The sequence below is a fragment of the Drosophila erecta genome, unplaced genomic scaffold (assembly GCF_003286155.1).
Source record: "Drosophila erecta strain 14021-0224.00,06,07 unplaced genomic scaffold, DereRS2 tig00000021-arrow-pilon, whole genome shotgun sequence".
NCBI classification, from domain to species: domain Eukaryota; kingdom Metazoa; phylum Arthropoda; class Insecta; order Diptera; family Drosophilidae; genus Drosophila; species Drosophila erecta.
The window spans coordinates 5,387,031-5,406,719 of NW_020825198.1; the positions used below are offsets into that span (position 1 = coordinate 5,387,031).

Sequence of the window (19,689 nt, forward strand, 5' to 3'; positions counted from 1 at the left end):
TTTTGGTTGCAATTTGGGCAGGGGGAAATGGAGAGGTCGTTGCTAGGGTTTTGGGGCGTGTGAAAGCGAGACCATTGAAACCGAAAACACTGAATGAAAACTTTGTGGCACAGCCTTGGGATCGAATTGAATTTTCGGTGGCATGCCACCGGGCCACAAACTTTTGCGACCCTTGTGGCCATGTAGCTGACCCACATCAACTGATGGCAAGAGTGGGGGAAAAGTGAACCGAACGGAAAAAATCTGCGAGTGTCTGGCACACGGATTTTTTATGGCATGTGCTGGGCCAAGAAGGGAAAAGCTCTGAAAGCAACTGGGCACACTTCATAATTGTATGCGAGTTCTCTCCAAACTTCTGCCTGCGAGGCCAGCAAAAGTTGCAAGGTGCAAGTGCCAACGTGGCGTATACGTCATAAAGGCCATAGACCACAATTTGGGCTGGCAGTGCAAGTGGTTGTGGATTGAATGTGAAGCATCTGTGGGGAAAAATGCTCGCGCAAATTAAATGGAGGGAAAATCGATTTAAGTTGCACTTTGTTCATTAAGCCACGTTCTGTTGATGAACTGCAAATGTAATGGGGATTTGGGCGGAATTTCTCGGTATTTCTGAATTTCTGAATTTCTGAATTTCGATTTAATTAAATCACCAGTTTTTCATTTAATGCATAAATACATTAAAAATACATTAGAGCCATTTGTATCACTCATGGTAGTGTCATTAAAGTTAAGTCTCACAAGCCAATTAAATTAGGGCTCTCGGCAGCACAGCCTTGGCTTTTCCAGTGCACTTTATGTGATTTAGATACCCTTGCCCCGTGTTAATTACCGCAATAAAGATACCCAGGCCCTTGAATCCACACTCTACGGCAGCAATCGGTCATTCAGAGTCAAACAAGATACAGTATCCGAGCATCTGGCCTGCGTTTGGGTGGTGCAAAGTTTTGAGGTGCTGTCGAAGTAGGTGTGTCCGGGACAGGTGTACACATTTCCGTAGAAAATACCAGCAGCCGTGAAACAGTTCACATATCTGGAATGGAAATATATTAGTAGTGGAAATTAAATTAGCACATAGGGAATCTTATTGTGGGTACGCACTGCCTGCAGGTGGTTGAGGTAACTCCGCCATAAGGATATTTCCCGGCTGTTTGAATGCTTCGGCAATACTCGGTGGCATCTGTGATGGTCGTGGAATCGCAGTTGGGCGCACTTGATCCGGAACAGGATACTGCGTATGTGGTGGGACTACCGCAGATATTGGAATTTTCCACGTTGCATACGTAATCAGTGCCACAACTTCCGCCAATCGATGTGCTGGGTGTAGAACTACCTAGGCACAGCGCAAAGCTATTCCGACCGGTGCAAGCAAAACGATTATCCGTGCTGCACTTATTGCATCCTGCGCAACCTGCCGAAGATGCCACCGAGCTGCAAATGGGCGTGCTCTCCGTGCAATAGTATCCGGTGGGGCAGGTGTACAAGGATCCGATGGGTTCGCTGGCGGAGGAGCAGAACTGGAACTCCGTTTCCGATATGCAGGACACGCCATTGGTGTTGCACGTATTGCAGGCTGCCTGGCAGCCCAGGATGCAAAATACCAGAACGATCAGTAGGCGCAGCATCTTTGGATGAAACTGAGGAAATGGAAACCCTGCAACCCAATTTATCTAGTGGGACTTATCTTATCCCAGTGCAGTTTGCTAATCTCTTTTTCAATAGATTTGTTTTCATTGTTGCGCTCGCATTTTATGCACGTGACTTAAACACTTAACACAATTATATAAATAGAGTACAAGTTCAAATATAGCTACTACAAATATGAATCGCATAAAGCCTCGCACTGTTTCAATAAGAATGTTTTGATATTTTAGAATTCCAGTTATGTATATCTTTGTTTTCGGCACCACACAGAAGGTCACGTTTTACCCAGTTGATTTAATTAGTTTATCAGTTTATGGTGCACATAATAAAACTCTTTGCATTGAAACTTATTCAATGACGAACTCAACTGCACATCCGTTTGGGTGGTGCAAGTTTTGGTGGTTTGTGCCTACTTCCATACGAGAAGAAGACGGTATCTTTATTTATATAAAAATCAGGATCATTTATTTTTAGCAAGGATTCTAATCAAGACTCCCAGTTACTATGATATTTATGGACTGGTAAGTGTCAAGCTGGCGATTCCATCAGTGCACCTGGCTGGCACTTCGGTGCCACAATACCTGGATGAGCTATTGAAGTAGGTTTGCCCAGGACAGTAGTAGAGGCCTCCCGCCCAGTTATTTGCATTCAGAAAGCAATATATGTACCTTATAATTGGCGTGTTTAATTTAGATACAAGACGTAATAGAATTTTAGGTACTTACTGCCTGCAGGTCGTGTTGAGATCAATGCCATAGGGAAATCGACCGTGCTGCTGGACGATGGAACAATAGGTGGTAGGTGTTACTGCGGAGACATCCAGTCCAGTGCCAGTACTATCACCTGGACAAGTGGCCTGTGACCCCGCCGCTGGACTACCACAAATATACGGATTATCGAAATCGCAGACATAGCTGGAGCCACAACTTCCGACGATCTGGGAAGGAGTCGATGTTCCCAGGCACAGGGCAAAAGTCGTCGCGGTGAGGCACGCAAAAGTGTTGTCACTATTGCAGGTGCCACAACCTATACAGGATCTCAGGGCCACATCTGTGTTGCACGTAGCGTCATTTGCCGTGCAATAATAGCCCGTGGGACACTTGTAAACGGGGCCAAAAGGCAAGGCGCTGCCGGAGCAGAATTGAAATGCGGTGTTCGATATACAGGCCACATTGGACACGGAGGCACACACATTGCAAACCGCACGGGCACCGAGTATATGGATGCCCAAGAAAACTCCGAGTGCTAGCCAGATCAGCATCTTTGCAATAAACTGGCTATATTGGTGTCAACTAGTTGGCTTTATGCTCTCGCAGCTATCTTATCACTCGGTGAAACTAGAACTTCCAACAAAGAGTTCTTATGGCTAGGGAATTAATAAAGTCAATTTGTCCAATGATAAAAAGCAGTTTTTGTTTTAATACCCCATTCAATCTATCAAATTACTTTTTATAATATTGCATTAGGCACATGTTGCCGGCTTAGTCACTACACAGCTGGAAGTGGTGGCACTGAAGTACGGTTTGCTTGAAGGACACTGCCAGGAACTTCCGGACCAGGTGGAACCCTTGCGAAAGCAGTAGACATACCTAAAATAAAGAATTGTAGTAAAAAACAAGAGTTCGTCGACTATCAGATACCCGTTACTCAGCTAGTGGAAGTGCAAACGAGAAATTTCAACATTTTCTAGAATATAATTGTGCACGGGAAAAAAATGATACAATGAAAAAAAAAACTTACAATAACATAAGTTGAGTTATGGAGTTAAGAACTTCAGCCTTAGGGCATTTCTTAATTTTTTTAAATTTCTACAACATCAAAAAAATTACAAAAATACTTAAAAAAAAAATAAATTTTAAATTTGAATGCAGTTTTTTAGAGAATTGCGCCAGAATCATTTAGAGGTATGCCACTTCAAAATCCGATTAAGATCAGCTGAGTTATGGAGTTTAGAACTTCAGCCTTGGGGCATTTCTTCATTTTTTTGAATTTCTACATCAAAAAAATGACAAAAAACTTAAAAAAAAATAAATTTCTAAATTTGAATGCAGTTTTTTAGAGAATTGCGCCAGAATCATTTAGAGGTATGCCACTTCAAAATCCGATTAAGATCAGCTGAGTTATGGAGTATAGAACTTCAGCCTTGGGACATTTCTTCATTTTCTTGAATTTCTACATCATCACATACAAAAAATGACAAAAAACTTAAAAAAAAATAAATTTCTAAATTTGAATGCAGTTTTTTAGAGAATTGCGCCAGAATCATTTAGAGGTATGCCACTTCAAAATCCGATTAAGATCAGCTGAGTTATGGAGCTTAGAACTTCAGCCTTGGGGCATTTCTTCATTTTTTTGAATTTCTACATCAAAAAAATGACAAAAAACTTAAAAAAAAATAAATTTCTAAATTTGAATGCAGTTTTTTAGAGAATTGCGCCAGAATCATTTAGAGGTATGCCACTTCAAAATCCGATTAAGATCAGCTGAGTTATGGAGTATAGAACTTCAGCCTTGGGACATTTCTTCATTTTCTTGAATTTCTACATCATCACATACAAAAAATGACAAAAAACTTAAAAAAAAATAAATTTCTAAATTTGAATGCAGTTTTTTAGAGAATTGCGCCAGAATCATTTAGAGGTATGCCACTTCAAAATCCGATTAAGATCAGCTGAGTTATGGAGTATAGAACTTCAGCCTTGGGACATTTCTTCATTTTCTTGAATTTCTACATCATCACATACAAAAAATGACAAAAAACTTAAAAAAAAATAAATTTCTAAATTTGAATGCAGTTTTTTAGAGAATTGCGCCAGAATCATTTAGAGGTATGCCACTTCAAAATCCGATTAAGATCAGCTGAGTTATGGAGTTTAGAACTTCAGCCTTGGGGCATTTCTTCATTTTTTTGAATTTCTACATCAAAAAAATGACAAAAAACTTTAAAAAAAATAAATTTCTAAATTTGAATGCAGTTTTTTAGAGAATTGCGCCAGAATCATTTAGAGGTATGCCACTTCAAAATCCGATTAAAATTAGTTGAGTTATGGAGTATAGAACTTCAGCCTTGGGACATTTCTTTATTTTCTTGAATTTCTACATCATCACATACAAAAAATGACAAAAAACTTAAAAAAAAATAAATTTCTAAATTTGAATGCAGTTTTTTAGAGAATTGCGCCAGAATCATTTAGAGGTATGCCACTTCAAAATCCGATTAAGATCAGCTGAGTTATGGAGTATAGAACTTCAGCCTTGGGACATTTCTTCATTTTCTTGAATTTCTACATCATCACATACAAAAAATGGCAAAAAACTTTAAAAAAAATAAATTTCTAAATTTGAATGCAGTTTTTTAGAGAATTGCGCCAGAATCATTTAGAGGTATGCCACTTCAAAATCCGATTAAGATCAGCTGAGTTATGGAGTATAGAACTTCAGCCTTGGGACATTTCTTCATTTTCTTGAATTTCTACATCATCACATACAAAAAATGACAAAAAACTTTAAAAAAAATAAATTTCTAAATTTGAATGCAGTTTTTTAGAGAATTGCGCCAGAATCATTTAGAGGTATGCCACTTCAAAATCCGATTAAAATTAGTTGAGTTATGGAGTATAGAACTTCAGCCTTGGGACATTTCTTTATTTTCTTGAATTTCTACATCATCACATACAAAAAATGACAAAAAACTTAAAAAAAAATAAATTTCTAAATTTGAATGCAGTTTTTTAGAGAATTGCGCCAGAATCATTTAGAGGTATGCCACTTCAAAATCCGATTAAAATTAGTTGAGTTATGGAGTATAGAACTTCAGCCTTGGGACATTTCTTTATTTTCTTGAATTTCTACATCATCACATACAAAAAATGACAAAAAACTTTAAAAAAAATAAATTTCTAAATTTGAATGCAGTTTTTTAGAGAATTGCGCCAGAATCATTTAGAGGTATGCCACTTCAAAATCCGATTAAGATCAGCTGAGTTATGGAGTATAGAACTTCAGCCTTGGGACATTTCTTCATTTTCTTGAATTTCTACATCATCACATACAAAAAATGACAAAAAATTAAAAAAAAAATAAATTTCTAAATTTGAATGCAGTTTTTTAGAGAATTGCGCCAGAATCATTTAGAGGTATGCCACTTCAAAATCCGATTAAAATTAGTTGAGTTATGGAGTATAGAACTTCAGCCTTGGGACATTTCTTTATTTTCTTGAATTTCTACATCATCACATACAAAAAATGACAAAAAACTTAAAAAAAAATAAATTTCTAAATTTGAATGCAGTTTTTTACAGAATTGCGCCAGAATCATTTAGAGTTATGCCACTTCAAAATCCGATTAAAATTAGTTGAGTTATGGAGTATAGAACTTCAGCCTTGGGACATTTCTTCATTTTCTTGAATTTCTACATCATCACATACAAAAAATGACAAAAAACTTAAAAAAAAATAAATTTCTAAATTTGAATGCAGTTTTTTAGAGAATTGCGCCAGAATCATTTAGAGGTATGCCACTTCAAAATCCGATTAAGATCAGCTGAGTTATGGAGTATAGAACTTCAGCCTTGGGACATTTCTTCATTTTCTTGAATTTCTACATCATCACATACAAAAAATGACAAAAAATTTAAAAAAAAATAAATTTCTAAATTTGAATGCAGTTTTTTAGAGAATTGCGCCAGAATCATTTAGAGGTATGCCACTTCAAAATCCGATTAAAATTAGTTGAGTTATGGAGTATAGAACTTCAGCCTTGGGACATTTCTTTATTTTCTTGAATTTCTACATCATCACATACAAAAAATGACAAAAAACTTAAAAAAAAATAAATTTCTAAATTTGAATGCAGTTTTTTAGAGAATTGCGCCAGAATCATTTAGAGTTATGCCACTTCAAAATCCGATTAAAATTAGTTGAGTTATGGAGTATAGAACTTCAGCCTTGGGACATTTCTTCATTTTCTTGAATTTCTACATCATCACATACAAAAAATGACAAAAAACTTTAAGAAAAATAAATTTCTAAATTTGAATGCAGTTTTTTAGAGAATTGCGCCAGAATCATTTAGAGGTATGCCACTTCAAAATCCGATTAAGATCAGCTGAGTTATGGAGTTTAGAACTTCAGCCTTGGGGCATTTCTTCATTTCTACAACATCAAAAAAATTACAAAAATACTTAAAAAAAATAAATTTCTAAATTTGAATGCAGTTTTTTAGAGAATTGCGCCAGAATCATTTAGAGGTATGCCACTTCAAAATCCGATTAAGATCAGCTGAGTTATGGAGTATAGAACTTCAGCCTTGGGACATTTCTTCATTTTCTTGAATTTCTACATCATCACATACAAAAAATGACAAAAAACTTTAAAAAAAATAAATTTCTAAATTTGAATGCAGTTTTTTAGAGAATTGCGCCAGAATCATTTAGAGGTATGCCACTTCAAAATCCGATTAAAATTAGTTGAGTTATGGAGTATAGAACTTCAGCCTTGGGACATTTCTTTATTTTCTTGAATTTCTACATCATCACATACAAAAAATGACAAAAAACTTAAAAAAAAATAAATTTCTAAATTTGAATGCAGTTTTTTAGAGAATTGCGCCAGAATCATTTAGAGGTATGCCACTTCAAAATCCGATTAAAATTAGTTGAGTTATGGAGTATAGAACTTCAGCCTTGGGACATTTCTTTATTTTCTTGAATTTCTACATCATCACATACAAAAAATGACAAAAAACTTTAAAAAAAATAAATTTCTAAATTTGAATGCAGTTTTTTAGAGAATTGCGCCAGAATCATTTAGAGGTATGCCACTTCAAAATCCGATTAAGATCAGCTGAGTTATGGAGTATAGAACTTCAGCCTTGGGACATTTCTTCATTTTCTTGAATTTCTACATCATCACATACAAAAAATGACAAAAAACTTAAAAAAAAATAAATTTCTAAATTTGAATGCAGTTTTTTAGAGAATTGCGCCAGAATCATTTAGAGTTATGCCACTTCAAAATCCGATTAAAATTAGTTGAGTTATGGAGTATAGAACTTCAGCCTTGGGACATTTCTTCATTTTCTTGAATTTCTACATCATCACATACAAAAAATGACAAAAAACTTTAAAAAAAAATAAATTTCTAAATTTGAATGCAGTTTTTTAGAGAATTGCGCCAGAATCATTTAGAGGTATGCCACTTCAAAATCCGATTAAGATCAGCTGAGTTATGGAGTTTAGAACTTCAGCCTTGGGGCATTTCTTCATTTCTACAACATCAAAAAAATTACAAAAATACTTAAAAAAAATAAATTTCTAAATTTGAATGCAGTTTTTTAGAGAATTGCGCCAGAATCATTTAGAGGTATGCCACTTCAAAATCCGATTAAGATCAGCTGAGTTATGGAGTTTAGAACTTCAGCCTTGGGGCATTTCTTCATTTCTACAACATCAAAAAAATTACAAAAATACTTAAAAAAAATAAATTTCTAAATTTGAATGCAGTTTTTTAGAGAATTGCGCCAGAATCATTTAGAGGTATGCCACTTCAAAATCCGATTAAAATTAGTTGAGTTATGGAGTATAGAACTTCAGCCTTGGGACATTTCTTTATTTTCTTGAATTTCTACATCATCACATACAAAAAATGACAAAAAACTTAAAAAAAAATAAATTTCTAAATTTGAATGCAGTTTTTTAGAGAATTGCGCCAGAATCATTTAGAGGTATGCCACTTCAAAATCCGATTAAGATCAGCTGAGTTATGGAGTTTAGAACTTCAGCCTTAGGGCATTTCTTCATTTTTTTAAATTTCTACATCAAAAAAATTACAAAAATACTCAAAAAAAATAAATTTCTAAATTTGAATGTAAATTTTTAGAGAATTGCGCCAGAATCATTTAGAGGTATGCCACTTCAAAATCCGATTAAAATTAGTTGAGTTATGGAGTATAGAACTTCAGCCTTGGAACATTTCTTTATTTTCTTGAATTTCTACATCATCACATACAAAAAATGACAAAAAACTTAAAAAAAAATAAATTTCTAAATTTGAATGCAGTTTTTTAGAGAATTGCGCCAGAATCATTTAGAGGTATGCCACTTCAAAATCCGATTAAGATCAGCTGAGTTATGGAGTTTAGAACTTCAGCCTTAGGGCATTTCTTCATTTTTTTAAATTTCTACATCAAAAAAATTACAAAAATACTCAAAAAAAATAAATTTCTAAATTTGAATGTAAATTTTTAGAGAATTGCGCCAGAATCATTTAGAGGTATGCCACTTCAAAATCCGATTAAAATTAGTTGAGTTATGGAGTATAGAACTTCAGCCTTGGAACATTTCTTTAGCTGATTTAAGTGCTACAACATTTGTAGTTCCTGAGATCGAGGCGTTCATACGGACAGACGGACATGGCCAGTTCGACTCGGCTATTGATCCTGATCAAGAATATATACTTTATATGGTCCGAAACGCTTCCTTCTGCCTGTTACATACTTTTCAACGAATGTAGTATACCCTTTTACTCTCCGAGTAACGGGTATGAAAACCCTTAATATTATCTTTAAGCTACTCACTTCAGGCAACTGGAATCATTGGGATATGGATAGCGACCCGTGGAGGCCTTTTGGGTACACAGATCATCGATTACGGCGAAGTAGGAACATGAGGCACTTGTGCCGTTTGGTGAGGCCACACAAGGATTGCCAAGTTGTAAGAGGCACACCTCTCCAGTGGAACAGGAAAATTCATAGCTTGTTATTTCATTTACAGCACTGCAAAGTGCAAAAGTTGTGGGACTGGTACAGGCGAATGGAATAATCCCGTCACACTTCTTGCAGTCATTGCAGGATGCAAAGGCCTCCGTGGAAGTGCACTTCTCTGTAAATCCCGTACAATACGTATTATTTGGACAGGTATAGACGGCACCTGACGGAATTGCGTTCGCCGTGCAGTTTTGGTACTGATTTTTGGACACGCAGGCTACATTGCTCTCAGATGAGCAGATATTGCAATCGGATTGGCTAAACTTCACTAGAATGCCCAGCGAAATTAGCAAACGGAGCAGGTGGCGCTGCATTTTCAAGAGTAACTGGAGCTGTATCCAAACTGCAGCCAGATATAGGTATCTGTCTTATCCAGATAGCTACTTGAGATTAGAGTATTTGAACAGTAATAGAGCTAATCATATCTGCTTTTCATTGTCACCTCGAAAGTTGTATACATTTCCAGTTTTATGAATCGCATTTAAATTACCATGTAAGACATGCAACAAAGATAACAGAATCACGTTTACTTAAGATTTTATTGTAAAGCCAAAATATGTCAGCTATAAAGCTAATAAAAACCTACCATTCATTGATGTTTATGTATTGCTTAAAAATAAGAATAATTATTTAAAAATGGAGTCTATAGTACATTTCCCTTTGAGTTGAAGAACTCAAATTTGACAACGCCAAAAAGTATGCTAGCCATTTCAATCCGCCAAAGCCAAGAGCTTATCTAAATTGGAGCAGTAGCAGTAGCGGTAGCCAAGGTTCCGCCTGCCGAGGTCTTTGGGGATTAAGAGCAGTCTGCATGCTCCAAAATAGCTGCCAAAAAAACGCTCTATTTAAGCCACCTGCCTGCTAGCCACAGCATCAGTCGGAAAAAACAATTGCAACCAGAAATGTCGCCTAACCGTGTTTGCCCGCCACTTGGCCTGCCGCTGCTGCTTTTCCTGCTCGGTTGTCTGGTGTCCTCGACTGGTGTCCTCGCCACCTGCAACGTCTGCAGCGCCGTCAACAACCTGACCTGCTATTCCTCGACCCAGATGCAGGCCTGCCAAGTAAACGTCCTGTCCACGGCCACGCCCACCGATTGCCCCAGCGGCTATGTCTGCACCAGCGACTCGAGCGGAGTGCTCTGCCAGCCGGAGGACTCGGCATCCGGCATTCAGGCGGACTGCCAGGAATGCAACAGGTGCGACGAGACCCAGACATTCGCCTGCACCGGAACCCAGAGCTTCGCCCTCTGCCTGGGCACAGCTACCGTCCAGGATTCGGTGGGCACCTGTGCCTCCGGCTATGTGTGCAACATCGACGACACCCAGATATGCGGTCTGCCAGCGGATGGGGTAAGTTTGCCTCTTCTTCTTTTGGCTGGAAATGGGGTGTTTGCCAAAGAACAGGTGCATCAGGAAGCTGAGACTCTAAGCGGAAATTAAACTTTCAAGAAATTCTATTCAGTATGATGTGATACCAAGTGACAGCAAAATAGGAGCTCTTTCTATGCAACTTAAACTGCTTTCGTAAAGCAGGAATTATTATAAATGATTTTAAGGAAACCAAGTGGTGCTGCGAAACTAACTAGACTTATTACTGAGAAAAGGTATCTGATATGTCTCTCGCTTAAATAACTTTTCCAAAGAGTGTGGTAGTACGACTTTCCTCTGCCCCAAGATAAATAATAAATGTGCCTGACTCTCCAGGTGATGCCGACCTGTTCGTATGCCGATGACTCCACCACAACCACGGCGAGCGGCACCACCAGCTCCACCACAGCGGCACCACCATCCACCAGCTCGGCATCCACCTACTGTGCGGCTGTTCAGTCGCAGGGAAAATACGCGGTCGGATATAACGCGTATACGACCTGTCGCCAGTATATCGAGTGCTCTCTGGTTGGCGGAAGCTGGATTGGCCAGACCTACACCTGTCCGGGATCCATGTACTTCGACAGTGGCTCCAATATGTGTGTGTCCAACATGCCGTCCACCTGCTCCACCACTGCAACCACCACTTCCACGACGCCTGCTGCGCCCACGCCCAGTAATCCGGAGGCATATTGCCAGGCGATGCAGGCGGCGGGCTACTACCCGGTGGGTACGGATGCCAGCACCACGTGTCACCAGTACATCGAATGTTTTCTGAACGGCGGCACTTGGGGTGGCAATATGTACGCCTGTCCCGGTGGCCTCTACTACAACAGTGCCAGCAAGACCTGTGTCTCCACAGTGCCCTCCACTTGCTCCAACACAGTGGCCAGTCTAACCCTCAATGGAGTGTCTTTGGATTAAAAGATGAATCCCTAGGCAAAGAGTATTTGACGGTTTATTTAAATTGCGCTGAAACTACAGACAGTAGCCGGGATTTACGTAGACACAACTCTGAGTTTGAGCAACGAACCAGGAATCCGTTGGGCAGTTGTATTCCGCGGAGTTGATAAGAACGTTATTTTTAAAATAGCAACTAACGTAGCTGTAAAGATAAGTGGTTAAATAAAATGTGTGATGTGTACAACTTGACGCATTATTCCGTACGCACCGCTGACAATAGGGATCTGCAGGAATGCTGGGAAACAGACCTGTGGCATTTATTCGCGCACACATCTGGGCGGCAGTTGGAGGTATCACTGTAGTGGGCGTCTCGGTGGTTACAGTAGAACCAGTGCTGCTTTCAGTGCTGCCCACAGTGCTACTTTCAGTGGTACTTTCAGTGGTACCGTCGGTGGTCACGGATGCCGCAGTGGTGGTGTCCACCAGCTCGTCATTTATGTCACAGGTCAGCGTTTGACCCGCGACCTCGGGCACACAAATCGAAGTGCTGCTGGCATCACAAACCGTGCCCGTGGGGCAGTAGCCAAACTTGCCAGTGGGTCTAGTGGCTCCATAGCACATCTGGAAGATGCCACGACTCTGGCACGCGAATAGGTAATTTCGATTGGCATTGCACTGGCCGCATTGCGAGGTATCACCGCAGCTTGGAGGACGCTGGCTGCTCTTCTGAACACAAATGGCCGTGAGATTGGTGCAGTCGAATCCTTCTAGGCAATGGTATAGCTGATCACGGTGAGGGGTTCCATCTGAAAAGTCACTAAGGGTAATGAACATTTCTTAAATTATTTACTGCCTTTTATTACCGCCAAAGCACAAGTAAAAGGAAGTCGAGTTGATGCAGGCCACTTGATTTGATTGACAGACATTGCAATCGGACACCGTTTGGGCCACCATAAAAGCCAGAAGCACCTGTGAAGCATATTTGTTTTTCACTTTTCCGTTTTGTATAGCCACAAGAGCATCATTACCAACACCAGTCCTTTCACCACACTTTCAATCCTTTGAGACATTTTTGGACTTCCGAACTGCTACCGCTCACTGTCAAGGTTCTGTTGGTACTAAAGTTGGCTTATGATAGCTACATGTCTGGTCTCCTATGTTTATCTACTTTTTACTTTTCTCTGCTAATTGTTTTATTTGACTTGGCTTTCCACATGATTGCGGTTTCTTGGTGTATCATCCTCCGATGGGTATGTTTCCAGAGATTCTGATTGATATGTGGGTGCGGACATTGAGCACAAGTCGAAAACGGCTTTAATTACCAGACTTCGATGGGTGAAACGGATTGCGCGAAGAAAGTTTTTAGTAACTGGTGTCAATCCTAGGGTTAATGACTGCTTACAGTATTTAATTGCTAATTAAATATTAAAAGGTTTCGGAACGCAAGTACACTGTTTGTCTGTTTCGCCACTATGTGATGTCATTGAGTGCATTTTCCTGGTACTATGCTATCAGGATCGTATATTAGGAGGTAAGACCCCATTAAACAGATGCAATTATTTGCACATGGCGCCTATTTAAAAAGCGCATGATGGCGATAGCAGTTAGTCTTTTTGAAATACTCGAAGCCTGCAAAATGCACTACACTCAGCTGCTGAGAGTTTTGGTAACATTGCACAGCTATCCTTTAAACTGTCGTTCAACCAAGATGTTTTCTTCAGTGCTCCATCGTGATTGTATCCTATGTAGCAGTCGGTGTCCTTGGGAACATCACATGCAATGTGTGCCAATCAAATAAAGTCAAGTGCCTGAACGAGACGCACTTCAGTTTTTGCGGGAACGGCGTTCTTCCGGACCAAGTGCTAAAGTGTCCCGTCGATCAGATTTGCACCGGCCTCCAGAAGATCTGCTGGCCCAAGGGATCGATTTCAGCTTCCTGCACCCCAGATGCCGAAGTATCGTGTCCGTCCTGCAGGGAACCAAACATGTTCGTCTGCACTAGCCGCACCACCTTCCAAATGTGCGATGGAGACAAGCTCACCGGCCAAGCGATAAAGTGCAAGGACAACACCTTCTGCTCCATTAGTTCCAAAAAATTTTGTGTTGACCGGTGTGAAATAACGAAATCTGAAATCGAGTGCGACAGAGAGGCACCTTTGGATGCGTGAAAATGAAGCACCCAAAAAATACAGGGAGCAATAAAAGTTATTTACTTATTTGCAGAGAATAAATATTTCAATTCACAGTTTTATTTTCAAGTGCGTTTACTAAATAAAATTGCGTTGACTCAAGCTAAGTTTGTGCATCCGGCATACAATGGCTGTACTGTACCACAATTTAAAGTATCAGCATCGAAGTAAGGCCTCTGCGCTTGGCAATTATAGAGTAATCCTGTCCAGCTTCCACTCCTCAGAACACAGTAGATGTAGCTAGAAAAATCCAGAGAAATAGTCATTTAAACTCATTACCTATTTAACCAAATAGGATGTGGTACCTAGTACACTCTGTGTCATTGGGTATGGGATAGCGACCCGTTGAGTTGATTCCCTGGCAATAGGTGACTTCATTGAAGGCTGGAGTTGTGGCAGTACTCTGGGTAGTGCTTTCGGAAACAGTGACAGTTGCGGTGCTATCCGTCGGGATGTCCGATGAAGTTTCGGAGGAGGATCCAGTGGAGGTATCCCCTGTCGATCCTGTCGAAGAGTCAGCGGTGACTGTGGATGGTTCCGTAGTGGCTGTGACAGTGGGAGTGCTAGTGGGAGTGGCAGTGGGTGTGTCGGTGGTAGTCACTGATTCAGTGGTGCTTTCCCCTTCGGCTTCCAAGACTCGATCACATATATCTGAGTCGGTGGAATCGCAACGGGAAACACAAGGACTTCCGCTGCCTGCACCGCTAACACTGCAGACAAAATCATCTGCACAGTCGAAACTGTTGCCGGAAACTACTCCATTGTCGCAAATAGCAAAGGTGGTCCTTGAGGTACAGGCGAAAGTTGTGGTATCTGAGCAAACCCCGCAATTGGAGACATCACCACAGCCGCGATCTACATTTGTGTCGTTGGGCATACAAATAATCCCGTAGGTCGTGCAAATGGGTTTCGATTCGGGGCAGGTGTAGTTGATAGTCTGGTCCCGGACACCTGGAAGTAGGAACTATGATTTCGAAGATCATTGAAAGTACTTATAACATACCATCGTAGCACAACTGGAATACCGATTCACCGATGCAGCTGTGCGCATCCTCACACTGGCCACATGCGGCACTAACAATGGTCGGTGCCACAAGAGCACTTAGTAGTACGCTCAGTATGCACGCTTTCATTTCGAAATGACGATTAAGTCTTTAAGGAGCAACCGCCCAGCTTTATAAGCCCCGAGCTGGAGTCATATCTCTGAGATGATCTCGGGGCCATAACACTTATCTTTCAATGCCGCGGGATGCCATAAACGTGATCTTCCTAGTAGCGCAATCTTCGGGTAGCACGGGAGCGCTACGGGGCAAACAGTATCATATATTCCAAGATCTTTAGCATACGTAATCCGCGGTGTAAAACGCTGAGGCTATCTGCTGTTTCCCAGAGCCAGTTCTTATAAAAGCCCCGTAACATTTGGTTAGCACAGTAGTCCGTTAGTCACAGTCAAAGTCAACACAATGCAACAGTCCCAGATCCTGAAAAATCTAGTAAGCACGCGGTTTATGCTCTTGGGGAAAACCTTTATCAAATTTATCGCTTTCAGTGCCTCATTGTGGTTCTTAGCTCTGTGGCAGTTATGGTCCAAGGAGTGTGCAACAGCTGCCAGACCAGCAACAATGTGAAGTGCCTGAATGAAACGCACTATAGCTTGTGCTCCGATAATGTGGCGCCCAACCAGGTGCTCCAGTGTCCGGATAACAAGGTCTGCACCGACCTGGCCATCATCTGCATGGACAGCGGTGTGGTGGAACCCTCCTGCTCGGCCACTGCTGATGGATCCTGCCCCACCTGCGATGGAAACAGCATATTCGTCTGCACCAGCCGCACCACCTTCCAGATGTGCGATGGCTCCAATCTGACTGGCCAGGTCGCCAAGTGCAAGGACAACAAGATCTGCTCGATTAATTCCGGCAAATACTGCGTGGATCTTTGTGAAGTGGGGGATTCCGTCGAATGCGACAGGGAGAATCCGCTATAGAACTATTGAATTAATTTTAAACACCTTTACTACCTCATATGTAAACTGCGAAATAAACAAAAACTTTTGCAACTTAATTTTATGAGACTTGAAGCATTTTAACATTTCAAACTTTCTAGATAACATTGATCATTAAGATTGCCTATTAATCTTATCTACGGCATATCTAAGTATATGTCAGAAAATGTTTTACAATTGCTAGATATGGTATACTCGTATTTTCAAATGGTGAATTAAATGTTTATGTAATAAACTTGATATTTTTCTATGAATCTATTATTGCACTCAAAAATTACATTTTATTTCTTCAATTCGATCAGAATCAAGTGGTGTTACGAGAAAAATTCCTGAATCCGTCTGCAATCCAAAAATAATTGTAATAATAAATGTTGTATCTGCTATTCATGTTAAATACCCTACCAAATTTATTGTCAGTAGACAAGTCAACAACCGAAAAAAGTTCTTAAGAATTCCAGCAATAAAACACTTGTTATCCCTATTAAGCTAAAAGCTTATCGTTGTTTTGGCCATCTCATGTTGCCAGGGTTAAAAGCCTCGCAAATTCTATTGCGAAGGTCAGTTCTTTCGCCATAAAACAGTGGAAACAAATTGGGAGGTATCTGCATTTATTTCAAATATGCCTTAATTTAATTGACATTGACCCAATTGCGTGAGTGCTGCGTAATCAAATTAGACATATGAAGCAATGACGTCAAAATGGTGTAAAGCTGTTATACATTGCCATTACCAAAACATTTTTGTGATGACTGTATGCCGTAAACAAATTGCTCGGCACTTTCATGCTCCGATATCGGGCCTACGGGTGGTGTTGCTCCACATTTAATGGGCGCCCAAAGGTGTGGAAAACAAATTCGCAACAGGAAACAAACGGTGGAAAGCGAGAGCACAGAGATGGGACCACCTCCCATCGCAGCCAACCATCCCAACCATCCCAACCATCCAAAAACATCCGAAAGGCCCCCGGCACTTTGATGATTGTGGCGCATCTAATTGTTGTGACGGTTGCGTTTTGTTATTGTAATTAATATTTAGCTAAACTCAGTGGCGTTTGGGCTTACTAAAACTAAAAAGCGAAAAGCGTTGAACAAATTGCGGTCATTAAACTTTTTGCCGCGCCAAGTGAAATAAATTGTCACCCACGCAGCTGCTACCTTTCATTACAAAGTCACAAATCAACGCGAGCGGATCTGCCCAGCTACTACCGATCTTCCAGTGGATTATTCATCATGTTGCATCTGCAACTGACTCTGCTCTCCTGCCTTCTGGTCCTGGCCACCTGTAAAATTCAAAAACAAACTCCGACAAACAGTTGGCGGGATATGCTCTTCGGCAGCAAGTGGCTAACTCCTGCTCCACGCTGGCGCGAATCCAAATGTGGGTCTTAAAGCTGGCTAGGCCTAGCAGTTAGAGTAAAATTGATTTAAATTCTGTGTAACATATCCACCAGTTCTGCCCATCTTCGCCCTGGTACCCATCGGTCCTGGCAGCTGTTCAGCGCCCTCGGGCGAACAAGGAAATTGCATTCCCAGCAAGGATTGTGTGCTGCGGAATGGCATACCGGCTGGTCCTTGTGGCGGCGGCTATGGCGTCTGCTGCATCTGTGAGTTCCGCAACTGGTGGTAAAGGTGAAGGGTAGCGCCTGTTCTAATCCCTTCGTTCAGTTCTTCAGACGTGCGGCGGTGTCATACGCGAGAACTCCACCTACTTTGTGAATCCCAATCACCCGGATGTCTACGATGGCACCGGAAGCTGCCAGGTAACAGTGCAAAAACTGCATCCGGACATCTGCCAGCTACGCTTGGATCTGGATATGTTCTCGATAGCTCCGCCAGAGGCGGCCAATCATCTCTGCAATCAGGATCAGTTGCTCATATCCGGCGGCAGTCCCACGCCCACCATTTGTGGCAGTTCAACGGGGGATCACAGTGAGTTTCCGTGCTTTTAGAACAGCTTGAGTACCGGAAGAAATTGAAACAGTCATTCCACTATCAGTCTGACATTATATAAAATATTCTCTGCATTTGAAAACATAACTTTTTTTAAACATAGAATGCTACAGCTTAATCATGTTGAATGAGAAGATACGGCACCAAAACTAGTGTGTAAATACTTACTTTTATGAGCACTTCTCAAGATTAGCTCCGCAAACATAACCGTCTGCCTTCTCAATGCCAACCTTGTGTTTTCGCAGTGTACATTGACGCGGGTCTCGGCCAGAGCAATCCGATTGTTTTGTCGGTGATCACCAGCGCAAGTTTTCCGCGCCTGTGGCGCATCCGGGTCACCCAAATCCACTGCGGAAGCATCAGTCGAGCGGACCAAGGCTGTCTGCAGTACTACACTGCAATTAGTGGGCGTGTGCGCAGCTTTAATTACAACTCGGTGGGCGGAAGACAGCTGTCCAATCAGGACTACAGCATCTGCATCCGGAACGAGCGCAACTTTTGCGGCATTCAGTACAACGCATGTCCGGATCTGGAGAACAACAGATCCAGATCGTTCACACTCACTGGCAACTCCAACAATCCGGTGGCCACGATGGTGGGCGGTGGAGGGGGCATGCCACCCAACCTAAACGGCTGCACAAGCGACTGGCTACTGATTGGCTGCATTCGATCGGCGGACAGGATTCCACCTCTGCCAGGATGCGAGGATCGCGTCTGCGGAGGCACTTTTAGTGCGGAGGCCGGAATGCTCGCCAAAACAGTGCAATGTATGTAGATCCTACCCGATAAAAAAATGAAATATTTTCTTTAATATATGCCCACAGCAAGTGTTCGTCCTTTCCGGCTTTATTTCCACACGGACGGAGTGGAAGCGCCCAATGATATAGACAACCGAGGCTTTTGCCTCGATTATGTTCAGCAGCCATGCACAAATGGCTTTTAGGCAGCAGCCCACAAGTATGCAATACTCTTTAACGCAAAAGGCATACGAGTTCCACGCGACTAAAATCGCTGGGAAATTTTGATCGGCGCTGCAAAAATCGCAGGAAAAACGCACCAATGCTTCGTATGTAAATAAATATGTTTTATTTATTGATTTTCGTAATTAAGTTAGACATAACATTAAGGCTTAAGATAATTTAGAAAGCACAAACCGTGTCGTGTTGTTTTGGTACAAATTTAATGATGCCGTACAGGATATCGAAATTTCTTGTGATCCAAATTCTAACATTAAAATCGTTTTCAACTACTAATACAGGTTTATTGAATTACGTTTAATTAATAATACTTAGCAGAAGCAAAAACAAAAATTAAATAACAGAAAAACACGATGAAGAACGCTTTTGTTTAAGGACTTTTCGTTGCAGTGTTGTTGTTGGTACTCGACGCTGCCGTGGCAAATAAAAATATTAAAACAAGTACCAATCATGCGCACGTTGTCGTATAAAAGGGGTAATTTCTGGGTTCGCTTGCTCGCCTGAGATCGCCAATTTCAGTCTGTGCGCGTAGTGCCCGACTTGTGACGTCACTGGGATGGGTTATCTCGGATGTGATGCGGGTATCTACGATGTACATACACTCGTAAGTATGTGCTTATCCTAATAGGTTTGTATTAAGGCAGCCACGTGCTGTTTCTCCTCCTCGGTCAGACCGTTTTTCAGCGTGCGACGTACTGCAAAATACATTGAATATTATAACAGAGATAGAGGTATACGATCTTTAATTAGTTGGCATAGGCTATCATTCAATGTTAACTCTGTAGGGCATGCTGGTTAGTTGCCTGAATTTTGGAATATACGTTGAACCACATGCAAATGTATATTATATATAAAACTTTCAGGGCTTTCAAGTTTGGGTTTTACCATGCTTAAGAACC

At 41.0% G+C, this 19,689-nt stretch overlaps 10 protein-coding genes across 14 annotated transcripts in view; 4 read left to right on the forward strand and 6 right to left on the reverse strand.

Moving 5' to 3' along the window:
- Nucleotides 1-679: 679 nt before the first annotated feature.
- On the reverse strand, nt 680-1,628 carry LOC6545519 (G surface protein, allelic form 156). The gene is made up of 2 exons (XM_026977276.1): nt 1,096-1,628; nt 680-1,027 (listed from the first exon to the last, which is right to left on the reverse strand). Exons 1-2 carry the CDS (start codon nt 1,617-1,619, stop codon nt 862-864), a joined length of 690 nt encoding a protein of 229 aa, XP_026833077.1. The 5' UTR covers nt 1,620-1,628; the 3' UTR covers nt 680-861.
- Nucleotides 1,629-2,149: 521 nt separating this feature from the next.
- Nucleotides 2,150-3,067, reverse strand: LOC6545520. The gene is made up of 3 exons (XM_001971561.2): nt 3,063-3,067; nt 2,364-2,915; nt 2,150-2,306 (listed from the first exon to the last, which is right to left on the reverse strand). Exons 1-3 carry the CDS (start codon nt 3,065-3,067, stop codon nt 2,150-2,152), a joined length of 714 nt encoding a protein of 237 aa, XP_001971597.2.
- Nucleotides 2,982-9,735, reverse strand: LOC6545521. The gene is made up of 2 exons (XM_001971562.3): nt 9,215-9,735; nt 2,982-3,227 (listed from the first exon to the last, which is right to left on the reverse strand). The coding sequence occupies exons 1-2, from the start codon at nt 9,715-9,717 to the stop codon at nt 3,101-3,103; spliced, it is 630 nt and encodes a 209-aa protein (XP_001971598.1). The 5' UTR covers nt 9,718-9,735; the 3' UTR covers nt 2,982-3,100.
- A 543-nt stretch (nt 9,736-10,278) lies between these two features.
- On the forward strand, nt 10,279-11,711 carry LOC6544779 (spore coat protein SP96). The gene is made up of 2 exons (XM_001971563.3): nt 10,279-10,752; nt 11,107-11,711. Exons 1-2 carry the CDS (start codon nt 10,306-10,308, stop codon nt 11,692-11,694), a joined length of 1,035 nt encoding a protein of 344 aa, XP_001971599.1. The 5' UTR covers nt 10,279-10,305; the 3' UTR covers nt 11,695-11,711.
- LOC26526631 lies at nt 11,707-12,776 on the reverse strand. Its single transcript, XM_015158829.2, has 4 exons — nt 12,702-12,776; nt 12,537-12,642; nt 11,942-12,479; nt 11,707-11,875 (listed from the first exon to the last, which is right to left on the reverse strand). Exons 1-4 carry the CDS (start codon nt 12,741-12,743, stop codon nt 11,749-11,751), a joined length of 813 nt encoding a protein of 270 aa, XP_015014315.1. The 5' UTR covers nt 12,744-12,776; the 3' UTR covers nt 11,707-11,748.
- A 526-nt stretch (nt 12,777-13,302) lies between these two features.
- On the forward strand, nt 13,303-13,904 carry LOC6544781. The gene is made up of 2 exons (XM_001971565.3): nt 13,303-13,339; nt 13,395-13,904. The coding sequence occupies exons 1-2, from the start codon at nt 13,310-13,312 to the stop codon at nt 13,839-13,841; spliced, it is 477 nt and encodes a 158-aa protein (XP_001971601.1). The 5' UTR covers nt 13,303-13,309; the 3' UTR covers nt 13,842-13,904.
- Nucleotides 13,905-13,931: 27 nt separating this feature from the next.
- On the reverse strand, nt 13,932-15,009 carry LOC6544780 (protein psiD). Its single transcript, XM_001971564.3, has 3 exons — nt 14,866-15,009; nt 14,168-14,813; nt 13,932-14,102 (listed from the first exon to the last, which is right to left on the reverse strand). Exons 1-3 carry the CDS (start codon nt 14,993-14,995, stop codon nt 13,961-13,963), a joined length of 918 nt encoding a protein of 305 aa, XP_001971600.2. The 5' UTR covers nt 14,996-15,009; the 3' UTR covers nt 13,932-13,960.
- A 251-nt stretch (nt 15,010-15,260) lies between these two features.
- On the forward strand, nt 15,261-15,881 carry LOC6544782. Its single transcript, XM_001971566.3, has 2 exons — nt 15,261-15,355; nt 15,412-15,881. Exons 1-2 carry the CDS (start codon nt 15,326-15,328, stop codon nt 15,844-15,846), a joined length of 465 nt encoding a protein of 154 aa, XP_001971602.1. The 5' UTR covers nt 15,261-15,325; the 3' UTR covers nt 15,847-15,881.
- Nucleotides 15,882-17,039: 1,158 nt separating this feature from the next.
- On the forward strand, nt 17,040-18,868 carry LOC6544783. The gene is made up of 5 exons (XM_001971567.3): nt 17,040-17,241; nt 17,315-17,467; nt 17,529-17,792; nt 18,059-18,580; nt 18,638-18,868. The coding sequence occupies exons 1-5, from the start codon at nt 17,094-17,096 to the stop codon at nt 18,754-18,756; spliced, it is 1,206 nt and encodes a 401-aa protein (XP_001971603.1). The 5' UTR covers nt 17,040-17,093; the 3' UTR covers nt 18,757-18,868.
- A 10-nt stretch (nt 18,869-18,878) lies between these two features.
- Nucleotides 18,879-19,689, reverse strand: part of LOC6544784 (FH1/FH2 domain-containing protein 3) — a 40,248-nt gene continuing 39,437 nt past the window's right edge. For 3 of the 5 annotated variants that reach the window (XM_015157909.2, XM_015157911.2, XM_001971568.3), the window contains one exon: nt 18,879-19,485. In XM_015157909.2, coding sequence (XP_015013395.1) covers nt 19,412-19,485 — 74 coding nt within the window. In that variant the 3' untranslated portion in view covers nt 18,879-19,411. The remainder of the gene's footprint in view (nt 19,486-19,689) is intronic. The other 2 variants (XM_026977949.1, XR_001448520.2) reach the window with 2 other exon arrangements.